Here is a 17,917-nt window from a genome sequence, read left to right as displayed (position 1 = left end):
AATTTGATTAGCAACTGATTGCACTACAATTTGATTTTTCCAACTACTATTTCAACTCCAATAGTGCCCAGAAGCTTTAAACCAGGCAGACACTATGCAGCATAAAACCAGCAAAGTGCAACACAGATTCCTGCTCAGGAGCTGTGACTGGGGGTAGACTGAGATGGGGTACAACTTCCAGTCTGTCTATCTTTTTAAGATATCCTAGACTTTTGTACTGAACAAGCATGTGAGACAATAGAGAAAACAGCTTCTCTAATGGAAAAATGAGGCCTGCAGAACTCCATGGCCTAAAGCCAAGTCATATATGAAGCCAAGTAGTGAGCCCAGAGCTCCTGAGCTCCACCCTGGTACCTCAGCCCAAGCCCAGTGCCTCTGCTGCCTCTCATCACAGCAGGAGCTGCAGCCAGGTGAAGGACATGGCATAAATGAACATGAGCTGTGCACACTGAGCACAGGCATCTCTTGGACAAACTCTCCCAAAAATGTTCACAGAATGCTGGAGCAGAGAGTATTCCTCTGAGAAGTGCTGAACTTAACACCAGCAGGAGAAAGACTGCAGTAAACTGAATTGCTAAAGATAAATTAGACACTCTAGCCAAAAGAAAACAGAGCTGACAACAACAACAGATGGGGAGAGGAGGGAAGGAGAACAGGAACACAGCAAGAAGACATGAACCATAAGGAAAAAAGCATTCTAGTCTGTGGGAGGACCTAGGTAGCCAGTTAATTACTCATTAAGGTTAGTAGCTATTTATTATTATTCTAAATACTTAAGTGAAGCCATTTCAGTAGTGCCCAGGTGCACTTACATAAGGCAGATGATAAGCAGACACCTCAGGTGTTTACTGATAGCTGAACCTTAAATGTTATTGACAAACTACCAGAGTCAATTATTTAGTGTGAAATTTTATGTAAGAAAAGAAACTTTTTACAGGGAACATCATCTAGATAGAGGGCCAATTGTTTTACTTGAAGCAGAAAAGCAAGCTCCAGAATTTATTACCACCTTTTCCCTGTTATTTTTTCTTTTCAGCTAGCAACCAAGGAATATTGTATGAATATTTTAGAAAGGATTCTAGAAACTGAATTCAACCCTTGCTACTGCCAATCACTTCATTTGCAAATCAGGTAAAAAAATACATAGAAAGATATGCAAAGTTTAGTCTTTAAAATGGTCTTTAGAATTTTTCCCTACCAACTAGCATGATGTCAGAATACTGTTACCATGGTAAAGGGAAGAGATGCAGTTAGCTACTGCTCTGCTGGGCTCCTTTTGACTACTTACAGATCAGCTGTAGATGCAGAATAAACTATGATCAGATTTTGATACATTCATAATTCAAAAAACATAATTCGGCTATCATCATGTAGAAAGTAGTTTCAAACAATTCTTCTTTCCCCAACTGCTCTCCCCTGTCCCAGTTTGTACAAGTCTTTTCAGCAGAATGCAGATCAACAGTGCTCATCTCTGAATTCAAGAAGCCTTTTGCAGATGTTGAATTCTACATGTGTAAGTAATCCCACAGCAATCCACACGTGTTCTGGAACAACACTACACACGTGTCCCAAAAGAGCCCACTGGAAACAAACAGCATCCAGCTACCAATGCACTCATGCTCTGAAACTTAAAAGGTTCATGTGCAGCATTATGCCCTAACAGCCTACCAATTAGGTCTCCTTTTAAAATGCCTGTGGCTAGTTTCTTAAAAAAATGTCGTAATTCATGGATTGAGAATGTGTATGAATTTGCACAATACATGTTGACTAAAATAAAGACTACTAATTTTTGACATTCATTTCACCTGAAGAATTCTTTCCTGATGCTACATAATCTTCAATGTGCCCAAACCTCCAAACATAAAGAAAACATGACTCATAATCATGGCTCACATTATTACCTTTAAAAAAAAAAAAAAAATCATGCTGCAGAACCTTATTTCAATTCATTCTCAGTATCACAACAATAGAATTTGCAGGAAGGGAAACCATGGTAACCAATTAAATGTGCTACAGCAGCTATCTGCTCAAAAGAACATGCAGTACCATCACACTTCAACGCCTACCACCAGTACACTCTCTACCCATTTCCTCTTTATCCTCATCCTAATTATTAAACAAGCTCTCCACCACAGAGGGCTACATTGCAAACCATGTCTATTGTTACTGCCATTTGCTGTAGGTCCTAACATTAAGCAATGTACTACTCTTTTGCCAAATGTAAAAGCAGACCTAATAGTTCCAGAAGTGAATTAGGAATTTTCATTATTTGAAATCTGCTTGGAACATTGAATTAACATTACAATGCATTTTATGTCTTTTTATTCTGACAGAGACTTGCTGATATGTATGGACACAGATATAGATCTACGATCATTTTCTCATGTCAGTAATTTTTTTAAACCTCAAGATTGCAAAACATTTTCAGCGGCATTCTGATTGATTAATTAATTAGTAAAGATTGGTGAATGCATCCATGATTAAATATAATATAAGCATTAAATATAATAGGGTGCTGATTTACTGCTCTCAGTTGTGTTTATGCTTCATTCTCCTTTACATGGTATCTGAGCTGACACAGTTTTACAGACCTTCTTAGGCTCTGAACATCAATTTTATCTGAAAGACAGCTCTGACTATTTAGTCAAACTTCTATACTTCAAACAACGTTTAAATTATCATTTTCTTTTTCTTTAAGAACATACTTACATCTCTCTTGCAAATTCTGAGAAAATTATTTTCTGAAAAAACTCCACCATCTTTTGTTTCAAATTTATATTTAAAAGGTAGTCTGCCTTTAAAAAAGTCATGATGCAAATTAATTGCACAATAATGGATGAAAGTAGGCAAAAATAGCTCATCATAAGATGATCAAAATGCAGCTTGTTATATAAGTGGAAAGCAGATTTTACAGTAACTCAACAGCAGCTTTAAAAAAATGAAAAGTTTTTTTGGGTAAGAGTCACTTTCCTCACCTTACAAAGAAAAAAATATTAAAAATCTTCACTGTGAACTCAATTAACTATTTGACAGTATTGCACTAAGAACAGCTGACCGCTTTGCTTTAGCTTGCAAAAAGTATTATTTTTCCTGTCCTATATTTGGTCATTTAAGTGGTGCTAGGCTATGTCTGCAGCTATAGCAGCTCAGGAACAAGATCTTTAGATCTACTAAAGCTAGTTCCATAAAAGCACCACAGCGGTCAAAACTCATTTAGAAGCTTTAGAGAACAAAGAACTAAAGCATGTGGTGCAGTTCATCTTGAACAGGGTGTGCAGTCCTGGCTGGTATGGACACTGAGCTTTTGGGCATCAGCTACAATAGCTGGTGGAATCAAATGTAACACTGAAAGTGTCCCATGATGATCTGAGGAATTGTCTGGCTTGGGTCCTCAGGACAAACCACAAAAAGCTTGTTCTTCTCCACTGCAGAAAGGATGGCTGGAAACATTCCATGACAGAGACATCATACCTTGCCACAGGAAGGGACATGATCCTGTTTCACTACACTGCTCTTCACGACTGGATGCACTGGGTTTCTCTGGGTTCCCAGGCACGCTGCCACAAGCACAGGAAGAAGACATCTGCCAGAGCTGGACGTGCTGGGCCGTCTGTCTCACTGAATTGCCTGCCTCCCCAGCAGAGCCACCGGCAGCTACAAGCCAGGAAACAAACCTGTCTCAGTCTCAACATCAGCTGCTCCTACCCACAGCTACCACAAGACTTTTATGTCTCCATGAACTGGGATTTCATGATGCAATCACACTTCATAGGCAGTTTCTCATTTGCCCTAACCGGAATTGACAGACTGTCAAAGACTGACACATCAGACAACAAACAGTGAGAGAGATTGAGTAGATACATAGAAATACAGAGGGAACCAAGTATTTATGCCAAGAGTTGATAGTACCTTAAAGAACCTAAATTTTACTCAACTTTTTCCCATTATTTTTACCAAAACGTGCCTGAAAACCAATCAGAAAACACGGATATTTCACTTTATGTTTTGTCACTATGTTATTGCAGAATTAGAGCACCTCTAGAGAATTGCTGGGTTAACTTCATAAAATTCTTGGAATCTGTTCTGTGTCTTTTTTTTTATGTAACAGCTGACCAAGTTTTCTTTCCTCCCACATCTTCTAAGGGGTAAAACAAAGGTAAAGAAGGAAAAGCAAAAATCACAGTGAGGTGATCTTAAAGTTAACATGAGTGCTTCAGAGACAGAGTGGCACTTAAACCTAGTATGAAAATACCAAATTTGTTGATACAACCAGAAGAGAAAGGGTGAAACAAGAGACCCTGACCTCAATCAAAGCTTGGAAAAGTTTTGCTCATACATACCATCCTGCTGACAAGCTCTGTTTTTGGCCATGGAAGTTACATTCTTAAATTCCTGCTGGGATTATCTAAACTGCAGATGGGGCTATCTTTGCCATCTGGCAATGTAATGACCCAAACACAAGTGATGCTCTCAGAACAGGATACAACTACATAATCTCAACATGGCAATCACAGCAAACTTCTCACAGTCAGGGTACACAGAGAGACTGCAGAAAGGACCTGGTCTTTAAGAGAGGCTACTATGTCAGAAACACACTCACTGGACACTTGGGCTAATCGTTATATTCTGCATTTATAGTTCCAGGAAAAGGAAAAATAAAAACTGAGAAAAATTCTCCTTCCGGTCAATGGAAACGCAGACTCCTGCTACACTGCCTAGTAGTGATAAAAAATAAATCCTAGTGGTAAAATCTCAATGTGCGCAAGATAGAGCACCACAGTTCACAGAGTTCCACCTAAGACATGAGAGTTAACATTCTCATTCATGCACATTGAAGGTCAACAGCAAGAGAACAGAGCATTGTCTGCTATGGGAGGGAAAGCAGCCACCTAGACCCACTGCCCATGATACACAAGTCATTTACCATTTAAACATAATGAAATGGCTGCAAGATGCTGCAGTTTCAGTTCTGATGTGTTTTTCCAAACACTGAATTTCATCAAAATAAATCCATGATAACAACTTTGTTATAATTTGAAACCTTTTCCCAAACCAATAACTAACAACTATCCATTCTTTTCTCTATTTGGTATAAAATTGATTTTATTGTTTTCAAAGGGGTTTTCCAGTGTGAGAGATACCATCAAACCTGGGAAAAAAGCCATCTTTTGACTTGCTGGATTGGAGGTGCATTTGAAAAACAACCTGCAGTGATACATCCCTACAAGATGCTCAACAGCTTCATCTCAGTCTACAGGCCCTGTATGTTCTGCACCATTGGAAGCAGTGAATGGGAGCTCTGCCGTCAAGCCAGGTGTTACAAAAACTGATTTCTTTTTAGCTTTAAAAGAATAAAAGAATATTGCAAGAGCAGAAGATGATGAAATTGAGTACTATTTTAAGAAGAAATACCAAATTTACACTGTTAATGAAAGCCAGTGTAAATGTCAATAATGTCTGTCGTTTATTACTACAGAAACAAATATCCTATGAAAATATATTATTTTTCCCCCTGAAAAACTAATTTATCACAACCTATTATTTCAAGACATTATTATTTTATTCATAATTTTATAAAACTTTGAGTAACTGCATCTTCTTCAATGTTTTTCTGTCCCACTTAGATTTACAACCTTGCTAATAATCACTATCTCCCATCTCAGGTGTACAGCACAGGCCAAAATAACCTCCAATATTTAAAAGTAATTAAACTATTTAAACCTTACAACTACTTTTTGAGATTTTATTTATAGCTGACCCACTTGCCAGAGCTTTGCAGAATGAAGAAGCAGATCTGCAAGCACTGTGAGCTAACAGGTGTTCAGACAAAAAGGGCCTCCTGATGTGCTGCCATCCCAAGGAGAGACCGGGGGGACTGAGTTTTCCAGCACATGGCAGGCTGCTCAGGGAACTCATAATGTGCCTTTTATTTCTTGACCACCTGCTCTCCCAACATCTGCATGGGGTCACATCTGTATCACAGTGGGAGAAGGGCAAAATGAAGCCCCACTAGCAAAACCACAACTGCTGTTATCCTGATGGTGCAAACAATAAGGAGTGTTAGCACTTCAAAAAAGGGCATGGAAGGTCAAAGATACCAAATCTATAACTAGGGTATAAAAGTATAATGATGAAAAAGAAATTAAAACAACTACAAAGAATTTTCTGATCTGAGGTCAGCAATGCAGTAAAACCATTTGAATATTTTATAAATTTAAAAATGGAATATTAATTACTGACCTTAATGCCAAAGTGTAGGTTCCAGGTTGCCTTTGGCTTTCACGAATGAGATAGCTTCCCTCTGCAACACTTAATAATTGGTCAGCTCCCTCCCTTGAGATCATCCCATGGAATCTAAGGAACAAAAATTTCTTTGAAACACATGCCTCTTCTCTTTTAAATCACCTTTTGGTCTTCATTTAAAAGGCACCAATGATAGTAATTAAAAAAGAAACAAACATAAAAATGACTGACTTGGTGGAATCTACAGTTTGAATTAATTTCCCTATGTGCCTGTATTTGAATTTACTTCAAATGGTTTAGAAAGGCTTCTAGGAAAGAATATCTATGAAACAAGTATATTGTTTTTAAATCTGCATCTATCAATTTAATATGTAGAAATAAATCTGTTTTCTCCTGCTGGTTTCACATGTTTTGTGCTAGTGGCATGCAATCAAACATTTTGTAGCATTCAAGGACATTTTATGTGATCCCTGAGATTTTAGCAAGTTGTTGTAATCTCAGTAATTGCTGATGTAATAACCCAGCAACACTACACATCTTTTACCAAAATAAACGTAAGTAAGATCTTCTTTGTTTCTCCACACTAAATCTAACCATCCTTGCATTAGCAACCTCAAACAGAAGACACACAGAGACTGATCATATATTGCATTTGGGATCCAAATATCTTTTCTTCCTAAACAGAAACACATTTTGCAAAGCCAGCAGGAGAGGGAGATAGAAAAAGACAATCCCTTGAAAGCACAGAAATGTATGTTTGTTTTTCTCACTTAAAGTAGCACTCAGTGATATCCATATCCATGAGAAATTGCAGCTGTAATCTTAGGCAGACAAAAGTAATAATGTAATAATGACCTGATGGTGAGACACACTGCTGTAAAACACACAGAAGAAACAAAGAGCCCAGACTACACACTTGACACCTTTCCTATAACTATTATTAACCAATATGTCAGGATAAACCACTTCCAGCGATGTTTATTACTTACTCTCTTCCATAATATTTGGGTCTGTTCTCTACCTAGAAGAAACAACAGAAATTGTAATGTTTCATAACAAGAGAAGCTATACAGTAAGTGGACTGTTTACAACACAGGATTAAAACCAGAAAGGGATATAATGTGAAAGTGCAGGCAAAAATAATCAAGAACAGAATTTCTCCTGTGATTAGCACATAGGGAAACCAAAGGGAGATATTCAGAAAACATTGCACTTGTGAATGGCTTAAAATGGAATGAGAAAGGATGAGCCACTTGGACCATGTCATCCTCAGGATATACAAACGGATGGCATTAAATATTTCTTTTACAAAGTGCCAGATAGGGGAAATGAGTTAGCAGTTCATGCATGTAAGTGCACCATATGTTTCACTAATACAGTGAAACATCTATAAAACTCTTAAATTTACAGGTTACCTTCCATCACAGAGCTGTTGATGCCCCTGCTGAAATAAAGCCACTACTATGCAGCCCCTCAGAGTGAGGGCAAATGGTTGAGTAAATCATCAGGTGCCTAAGTCTCATGCTTCTTGACTTCACTAAAAGAAGTAGTATCAGCTAAAAGACTTCAAAAGCAGGTGTGCATGTGTTTTGTAGTGTAACTCCACCTTGGTTGTGCTCCAGAGACCTTATGGTGTAAATGCACACAATGTGCAGGAGTGTCAGGGTACAAGTTGCCTGATAATTATTTTAGATGAAACAATGCACCTTCATTTGTCCAGGAAGTTTAGAGCCAAGTGAGGAACTGCATATTCCACAGAAATCAACTAATAATTTAAGCCACCAGGTTATCCTTTCTTGCTAAATTTAAAGGGGGGAACTCTTTGGGGAATAAAAGTCAACAGTTAAACAACTTGAACTACAGAAATATAAAACAATCCAGCTATGCTGAAACACAGAATGCCACATTTGTTTATTTTTTACATCTTTTCAACAAAAAGCCTATTAATATTAGTGCTTCTCTCCAGTGTTTTCAATGGAGTATAAAGATTTCAGATATCCAAAACAACAAAAAACATATGTCCTGATGTACAGTCTAATAAAAATTCTTCAACATTCCCAGCAAACAAAAAGCTGTAATGACTAATCACTTTGGAAAAAACATTCCATCACTGGAAAGATTTATCATGTCCTAAAATATTTCCTTTTCCTTTATAACAGCAAACAAGAGTTGCCTGGTGCGATAGCTGTTTTCAAAGGGCCTGAAGAGACTGGATTATTTCAAAAAAGAAGAAAGCCTACATTTAACAAAAAAAAAAAAAAAAAATCTAAGACCTATTTCTTCAATAAGAAGATAGCAACAAACAGAGAAAAAATGAAAGCATTTTATTGTTGTTGTTATAGAAAATTGCAACAATTCTTAACTAAAACCCTTAAGCCAAGACACTAGTTTAGAGCAGTTGTTAAAAGAAGAATCCTGTCATGAATAAGATTTTGTTGTCTGTCTAGTGAGATTTTATCTTTATCTCAGTGAATTTATAAGACAGAACTGGAAAATTTATATAAGCAAAAGCATTCCTTTCCAGAAATGGATTAGTAACTTGACAGGGCATCTTCAGAGTACTTGCAAGACCTAAGAAAATTTATAACATACTCTGTGCAAACATTTGAAAATGTGAACAGGCAGATGACTGGAGCAAAGCTTCTGAAAAAAAACCCCACAAGACTTCCAGGCATTTGTAGTAGGCTTGCAGGTCATTTTAGTGGATGGTGAGTTGAAAAGGAAAATAACCACTTCTGTTAACACTGTCTCTACTGATCCATTTTACCAACTTGCAATAACTTCAGTATCAATGTTGATGTGCAACACTTTTTGCTTGCATAAGATTCAGTGTAGCTGGAAGCCAAATTCACTGAGTTTTATTGCCTGTTTGTGTTTTGGGGTTTTTAAATCACTTTTTACATTTATGATTGATATTAGGGGAGTTTTGACATCTATACTGACATACATTAAGACTTGAAGAAAATTCCTTTAGAACTCAGCAGGGAACTTCTAATTCACTCAGAATGACTGGGCTACACACACAGTGCAGCTTGTGTGCACTGAGAAAACCACACAGACTCTCTGTAAGCCAAATTTACCATGTAAGACAGTAAACACTGTTCTCAGGCTTTCTGTAAAGCTTCTGACAGGTGTTACACCAACTGCACCCTTTGCAACTTAGACACAGTGTTCTTATCCTCAACTGCACTGGAACCAGAAGCAATGTGCAGCTTTCTTGGTCTTTTGTGTTTCCTTGGACTTCAAAGGGCTCCTGGCAGACTGTATTCTACAAATTTAATTCTACAAATGACAATGCAGGCACCCACGTATCCTCCCTTTGCACCTGAGCACTGAAGGCCAAAACAGTTCAGTTCAGAAGCTTCAATATTCTAACTTTCACAGTTTGGCATCCATAAGTTAACAAGACAAAACCAAAACATCTGGACTGGAACTCAACCCATCCAAGAAAGGAAATACATTTTAAAATAAGATGATAGCAAGAAATTGGTCTTCTTAGCTCACGTAATTATCCATTGCAGAATTCTTTTCTGATTTGGCAGTATCTTGGGACCACAGCATTGCTGAGTGTGAGTAAGAGCAGACATAGCTGCTTCTTTTTCTTTGTATCCAGCAAAGATCAGCCAAACACTGCCTTTTGACTTCTCAGGATTTTTACTAATGGGAAAAATTTCCTGTTGTTGTTAGCTTAGCAAGGTTTTAAAAATTGCTTCTAACTTGGAAAAATATGAGGGGGAAAAGCATGAGATATTTCTTTCCAATGTGTTTATTTGTATATCACTAATGCAGAGGCCACAGGAAAAAATTAAGTTCTTATGATACCTTCAAGAAACACAAATACCAACAAGATATCCACCATTACTTCATTTGTCTTTTTTTCAAACTGAGGGGTGAAGGCAATGAAACCAAATTTACGAACAGACAAATCAAGCAGATATGGCAAGCACCTTACAGCAGACATTCCTTTGGAAAAGGGCTTAGCTATAATGAAATTTGCAAAGTCATCCTGGTCAAATATCATGCAGATAAAGCCACCTTTACAAACAGCTCTAATAAGGATGTGCATTACATATGCTCTTATTCTGTGTTTCTTGACCATTTTCACAATACTAAGCAGAGATGCTGTTTAACAGGTTAATTAACTATTAGCACTGAATTAGGATGAAGCCTCCTAAAAGGACAGAAAAAGCCAGTGATTTTAATTTCTCCATACTATGTATTTTTTCATATAGTTATTTTAAATTGTTCATTGAATGCTTTCATATGTCAGTCAAGGCTGCCCTAAATATGCCTATGCATGCACACATGTATATAAGACTATAAGCAGAAAAAATAGTAATTTCATGGAGGAAATACAGTATTAATTGGACAAACAACATTATAATTTGCATGCAAGCCTCATGCAGAAGTCAAATAACCTTAGAACATCATGGAATTATCAACTTTAACCTCATGGACTATTAAAGGCTCAGCTCTGCTGCACCTTTACAATAAAAAATCTCAAATGAATGCAATCTCTTTTTACTTCAGCGTCTCTCCACCGATCTGTGTGTTGTCTGATATGAAACTGGTGTAGCAGAGCAGAAACTTGAATTCTTTGTATTTGAGAAGCATTTCAAGTTAAGTAGGTCATTCTGTTGAATACACCTCTCAGTATCAGCACTTGTACAATGTGTGTCTTTGCACATGAAATAAAGGGTTGGGGTTTTTTTATGGTGTGATTTCCAATTATTCTTTAACAAGTGCTTTTTCCCCCTAATCATCACTCCTGCTTTTGTCAACAAGTGGATTACAATAAGGCAAGAAGAGCAATTCATGTGTTAATATCTCACCAAATTACATCTTGTTCATTCCCATTGACCTCTTTGATGTTCTCAGGACCAAAATTCTCTTCCTAATGTTTATGAATTTGTTTATACAGCTGAATAATTCAACCACTTAGGAAAAGATTCTGCTCCCCACTGACTCATGTGTGGCTGCTAATAGAAACCCAGCTGAGAAAGAACAGATCACAAAGCTCAACACAAGCAGGAGAGGCTGAGACCAGAGAGAAAGGTTAACAAGTTACTGCTTGCTGAATATATTTTCACTTCAAATCAGCTCAGCTGCATAAATTGTTCAACACTTATAATGAAAAACTCTTATCTGCGTTATAAGGAATTAATGCTGAAGTAGGAAAATGCACACTGATAATGTACTGCTTCAATTTTACCTTTATTACTTAAAAATAAGCTTCCAATTTTTTTAATAAACTAATTCTTCAATGATAAAATGTGTATTTAATACGCTCTGTTCTGCAGCTAAATACCTGACTGATTCTTTCATAGTTTTGTGTTATTTACTTCTATTCACACTAGTTTCTAAATCTACAGCTTTTATTTCTCAGTTTCTACAACAATGTTCATGGTGCAGACAGAGGTTTACTCTGCAGAGTTCAAGAAGCTATTTTAAAACACACAATGTCTCCGTTTTTTTGTTCACTCTGACACAGGGATAGATTTACGCTTAAGTTTGTAATATGTCATAATCTTGTTTTGGAATAAATTCATAGAAATAGGACATTACAGACACTAAACTGTTGCATTGCATTCTCCACTGATGACAGGACTTAGCAGTGTTTGGATTGTTTGTGATACTTTTGCAATCCCCCATTGACCATAGCAAATGGCCACCCCTCACTCATAGCACATTTTCCTTTGTAAAGCAGTCCAGCTTTTTAATTAACTATCTCTATTAGAGCTAGTAACATTTTCCAATTAATAGAATTTAAATTCAGTTAAAATGAGGATGGGAAAGTTGTAGTGGTCAGTGTGATTCATATTTGAAGATTTACAGGTGCTTTTATATTTGGCCAGCAAGTTTCTTGTTCTATTCTAAAAAGAGGACAATCTGTATCTGATCAATAGCTGAACAAGTTCCATCACACCAGAGGCAGTAAAAATTTTTCATTTTCAGATACTGAACACGCATTTATGTCTCTGCTTATTTGACTGGATTAGCTAACAGTTCACTAAGAAACACTATGAAAAAGAACTTAATATGAAATTTGCTTGTGAGTTCTTACCACCTAGGACAGAAGACCTCCAAGCCCTTCTCTGCAGCCAAACTGGCCTGGGATATTATGCTATCATATTTTACTGAATATCCCAGACTCCTCCAGCAGTTTACAATTTCTCCCTGACTACAAAGTATATATAGTATATAGAGTATACTACATATACTTGGTGCAGTCAAATAACTACAAAATAATTATCATGTTAAGCATTGTATGATTTCCTTAACCATGCTGGTACTTTCAATTATGGATTGGTTTGAGTTTTTAATTTCTTTGTTGTTTTTATTTTGGTTTTTTATTTCAAAGAAATCAATATATATACAGAAAAATTAAGGTTCTAAGTCTGTGGGAATTAAAACATTCACAAATGAGATCCTCATGAGAAAATCAGGAGAAAATATATGTTTCCATGTGTCTAAGAATCAAAAAGTAGTAAATGAGTCTCAATAAATGATGATACACATCAAAATGCTTTAAATTCCATTTTTAGAACAAATGGATTTCTGAGTACCCATGCCCCAAGGCTACCCACTCTAATCACAGCACAAAGTGTCCCAAGGAGCCACTCCTTGGGCTGGACACAATAAGTTCAGGCATGGAATTATTGGACTGTACAGAACTGAACACTCTGATACCTACCTCACGAGTGCAGGTTATTCTTCTAGGATGGGGAGCTTCCTGTTGCAACTGATACACTGGGAGGAGGCAGAAGTTAAATTCTAATTAATAGAAAATCGTTGTGTAAGGTAGGCATTTTAACATTAAACATTGCAGTTTAAATAAAGGAGACTTTCTGCAAAATTTAACACAAGGATACAAAAGATATCAATATTTACTAACAAGAGGTCAGAAAAAAAGAATGTTGCAAGACAAAATGGGATATTGATTTTCTTTACAATGAATTCATCAAGTAATATGGAATAACTAGGTGAGATCAGACAAGTTCCAACAAACAGATCAGAAAAAGAATCGTAATAAATACAAACTAAGGTTCATTATATGTCAAATCAGGCTGCTGTCAGACTTTCTTTGGTAAGCAGATGGAGCCCAATCCTACAGTGCTGGGCACACACCCGGTCACCTGCAACACATCAAGGCTTTACAAGAATCACTCAGAACTGTGCACTGTCAAACCCTCTGCCTTTGCCACTGCTCAGTGAGGACCTTTCTGAAGAAAGAGAAAGATGGCCTTTGCCTTTGCAGATCTAAAGACAAAATGAGTTGAGTAGCAGAGTAAAACAGCTAAGGCCCAAATTATGACATACACTTACTTACATTTATATCTTCCCTTCAACTTTTTGTCTATTTTTAAAGTAAGCTTCATCAAGCCAGAACAGATCTTTACAACCAGATGTAAATTTAATGCTACTTGTATGTGCAGACTTTACAGAATACTACCAAAGGAATGACTTTCAACTTTTATGCCAACTGAATCTGGTTTGGCAAGTCACCTTCAAAATGAGGCTGTCAACGCTAAGTTAGTATTTCAATAGTGCACTCGAAAGGGCAAAATGGACGTTTGGAATTGTAATATTTTAAAATTAAATTATGTTGCAATTATTAGTATGAATACCAAGGTCTACATTGTGCCATCACCTTCTTCTGATAATAAGACCATGCATTAATTGAACCAATACAATTTGACTTAATTACAATTCTCATTTGATCCCAAATTTTTTCCACTGGCAAATGCTGTATTTATGTGTCAAGCTACATGGGAATGGAGAAAATGGCAAGATGCCCAATGACCATTGAATTGTAAGATAAACTGGAAAAAACATTCCCTTTGTTTCAAATAAAAAAACCTAATGGTTTTTCCTGTTGCTACTAAAATCAGTCATTTCCATGCTGGGTAATACAAAAATGATTTCTGCAAGTGATGAAGAACAGCACACTGGTATATAAAAGTGCAATTATCATTTTAGGCATAGCATGACCACTTATATTGCCAGCACATAGATTCCCTAGCTTCTATTGTAAAAGCTGTATTTGACGGCACTGGATCTTGTCCATATCTAATTCTGAGAACTGTAGAGTCAATTTCAAAGGAAAAAAAAACAAAAGGAAGGAGCAAGTTAAGATTTTTCTGAATTTCACAAAAGAGGAGACCCACAATCATCATGCCCCACAGAAACTGGGTAAAAACTCAGAACTATTTCCCACCTTACTTCAAGCCAGGCTGAAAAGATTTTCTGAAAGGAAATTCTTTTTCACCAATGGCCATATCTTTCTCCTCTTCCAGTAACCCAGCACAGCAGGGTGACTAGCTAAGTTACAAAACAGGATTCCTATCCCTTCTCCTCTAACCGATGGATGCAATTCAAATTGTTCAACAGCAGTTTTCCTTGCTGTAATTATTGCCAGGGAAGTCAAACAAGACATTCCTCTTTGTCATGAGACAGAAATCTGACCAAACCTCAGGATCCAGAGCTTCATTCTGAGCCCCACAGGCAGGTTCACCATGGCAGGCAAGCCCCAGTGTGGTAGGAGAGCAGGTGCACTCCAACCATTCATACAAACCACATTGGAGAGTGGTGCAAACACATCTGCACATGCTCAGGCTTTCAACTTCTGTCAAGCTGGCAATGAAGATTTGGCATTAGAGAGGTTTAAGCTCCTTCTTCTAGATCATGGTGTAGAATAAACTTGAGCAGTGTTCCCTGAGTTCACAGAAGGTATAGAGGGAAAAATAATCAAATCTGCCCTCTTACACTTGCTCTCCTAATAAATGTTCTCACCTAGCCTTTAATTCTACATCTCTGATTAAAAAGTTTCCCACAGCAGGATGGAAACCTTTAAAGTAACTACATTTTCTCAAGTGCTAAATCTCCTCAACCTTTAGAGAGCAAACATTTTCTCAATGTGAAATGTTGCTTGAGCAAATCCCTTTAACCAAGCTGAACATATACAAAGTAATGCAAATGTAAGTCTGACATCCCTAAACTGTTAAGTGAGTTATACACACAAACATTCTGTTTTCAAAATCTGCTTTTCAGCAGCAGACTCCTCTTTCTTGCTTCCTCAAGTGTCAAAATGTCTCACATCTTGGCTTTTGTATCTACAGATAACTAGAATTCATAGGTGAGTCACTGTGGGAAGCTATGACGGTCTTTTACAGTTCTCTCATATTCTCTTCCATCTCCCTAAACCTCCATTTGCACAGACAAATAATAGGTCATAAAAAAAAAAAAAGCCCCAAAATGCTGAGATACTTACAGTAAGATTTCCAAACAGGTGGTCTGTATTCATCAGTATCTGTAAAGAAACACAAAAAAACTTAATGTTGCATAGGAAACATTTCAACACAGAAAAAAACTGCAGAAGCACTTGCAGAATCATTAAGATAACATTGCACCTAGGTTCTAAACCTACTTTTTACTAATATAGAACAACCTGTTTTTACCTAAACTAAAAATGTGAAAAGATATTTTCTTTATCCACCTAGGAAAAAAACTATAGAAACAAATCTGAAAAATGGCAAACATGCAGATCAGAAGCCAGCATACTGTGAGGAGGAAGAATGTATATTATTTTACTATGTATATAAGTTCCATTTTCAACTACACCAGACAGACCTTTTTAATCTCAATTTATATTTCAATAAATGAGTTTCCATGCAACTTATTCCTGCCATTAGCTTTTTCCTCTTCTGGATGGCAATTAACAACTCTTAAAATAAAATCAGAGTACGCAAGGACAGCAAAATACTTTGGAGAAATGAAGGGAAGTTTTTTCATACTGAGCACAAGCTCTTTTTAGAAGTAGTGACTATATATTAAAAGTAACAACATATTTCTACTCCTAGATTTTAATTCTCAAATAAAATTTTTAAAAAATAAGATTCCAATGTCTTCTGTCACCCTTATGGCTTGTGTTACAACTGATCCAACATTTTGAGCTCAGGGCTATGCCGCAAACTGTGACTCTGACCCACTGTTCCACTGCTCTGACCAGCTTCAGTTCTGATGGCACAAGTCACCGAGGCTTTCAGCATGATGCTGTGCTTACCTGCCTGGAGCTGGTGAGAATTATTCCATCCTCCCCACACAGGTCCCAAGCTGAGCCACCCCCACAGCCAGCCTTGCTGACTGCAGCCTTCATGCCTGAGCTCTCTTGGCAATTGTCTGCCCACTGGAACTGCCTCCTGCACCCAACCCAATGGGAACTTCTACTTTTTATTCTAAAGTTACATAAAGATCAAGCAATCTGGGAACCTGTTGCTTGAATTTTGGCCTGAGTGGCATCTCCACTTCAGAGTCCTTAAGGCCTGAGCCTGAAGCTGAGATTTTGCTTTGCCTCCCCTTCAAGCAAGCAATCTGTCTTCTTCAGGTACTTGCTGTAGTCCATCTCTCACACATAGTCATGTCAAATATCTCTAAACTAGAGCTTAGTGGAAGGAGATATTTTCCAGTTTAACTGGCACAGGCTTTTCCAGACCCACCCAGAACACTCCCTGCCCCGACTGCACTGTAACTTTGTTCCATTTTTTACCCCATATTTTAGCTCTGTGCATGAAGAGAGTGCAGATCTTGCAGACCACCTTGGTGGCAGTGGGTTTTATAAATACAATTCATTATGACTTTATTATTAAGGCAGCACTCAGTTAAACTGCCATCCCCCTGATTATGATGGGGTTTGATCTTTGGAAGGTCCTGCAGATGCTCTACCACATCCTGCAGAGCAGCAAGAACACCTTGAATCTGCAGAGAGACCTTAAGCAGCTCGTGCTTCACTGAGGCAGTAAAAGCAAATCAGCAGCAACAGATGCAGCCAGGGTTATTCATTCCTGCTTTGATACCTTTAATTAAGGCAGTGCAAGTCGATTCATTCCAGAAGCATTGTAACATGATCCCTTAGCAATGCAATGTCACGTGGAAAAGGAGCAAAATTTTAAAGTAAAAATAATGGCTTTAGTCCCAGAAGACAACTCTTACTCCACCAGCTGAATTTACTTTTGATATACTCTGGGTTTTGGCAATATATGCACTAGATGAATACTTAAATAAATAATTTAAGTAAAGGACAACACACACTGTATTTTTAAAATATGAGCTGACTATTATGAAAATAAAAACATCTTGGCAGTCTAACCTGTACTTGCTCACACTCAAGCCCTGCAATTGCTACAGCGAAGGGCATCGTGGTTATAAAACTAAAAAGTGACAATATTTGTGCCAAACAAAAAACCTCAAACCTTGTTAAAGTCAGGCAAGAACAGCACTTACTTTCATACAAGAAATAGCTAACATTCAGAAATGGGAAGGAATGATTTATGTTACGCAGCTGTGCAGAAGGATTTTGTTAGAAAAAAAAAATCTGTCGGTGAGCTTTATTGCCTTTACAGTGTGAGAATACCCTCCAGCCATCCCACACAAAGCAATGAAAAAACAAAAGGTGATTTTTATTGTGATTTTTTTTAAAGTGTAGTAGCAAACACAAGCACAGTGAAAGAGTGAAGCAGAGGGTTTGTAGTGTTTGCTTCTGAGCAAGAATGTTTCTATGACTAAAACTATCCTACTACACAAAGATGAGATAGAATAAGCATGAACACCAGCCCTGTCTATTAGTTAGTTATCTGTTTTTAAAGGTTAACTGATGTGGTCCCATTTAATACATCAA

General features: G+C 37.3%; 1 protein-coding gene across 5 annotated transcripts in view; it reads right to left on the bottom strand.

The window, feature by feature from the left end:
• Positions 1-17,917, bottom strand: part of CHN1 (chimerin 1) — a 91,757-nt gene that overhangs the window by 54,038 nt on the left and 19,802 nt on the right. For 4 of the 5 annotated variants that reach the window (XM_064719000.1, XM_064719001.1, XM_064719002.1 and 1 more), the window contains 4 exons: positions 15,515-15,553; positions 12,938-12,993; positions 7,233-7,264; positions 6,241-6,354 (listed from right to left, as the gene is read on the bottom strand). In XM_064719000.1, the coding sequence (XP_064575070.1) occupies positions 6,241-6,354; positions 7,233-7,264; positions 12,938-12,993; positions 15,515-15,553 (241 nt within the window). Of the gene's footprint in view, positions 1-3,471; positions 3,615-6,240; positions 6,355-7,232; positions 7,265-12,937; positions 12,994-15,514; positions 15,554-17,917 lie in introns of those variants that run through there. The other variant, XM_064719004.1, reaches the window with a different exon arrangement.

Source organism: Zonotrichia leucophrys, chromosome 7, assembly GCF_028769735.1.
Source record: "Zonotrichia leucophrys gambelii isolate GWCS_2022_RI chromosome 7, RI_Zleu_2.0, whole genome shotgun sequence".
NCBI lineage: Eukaryota > Metazoa > Chordata > Aves > Passeriformes > Passerellidae > Zonotrichia > Zonotrichia leucophrys.
Note: the sequence above shows the minus strand (reverse complement) of the source record. Positions and strands in the feature narration are given on the sequence as shown.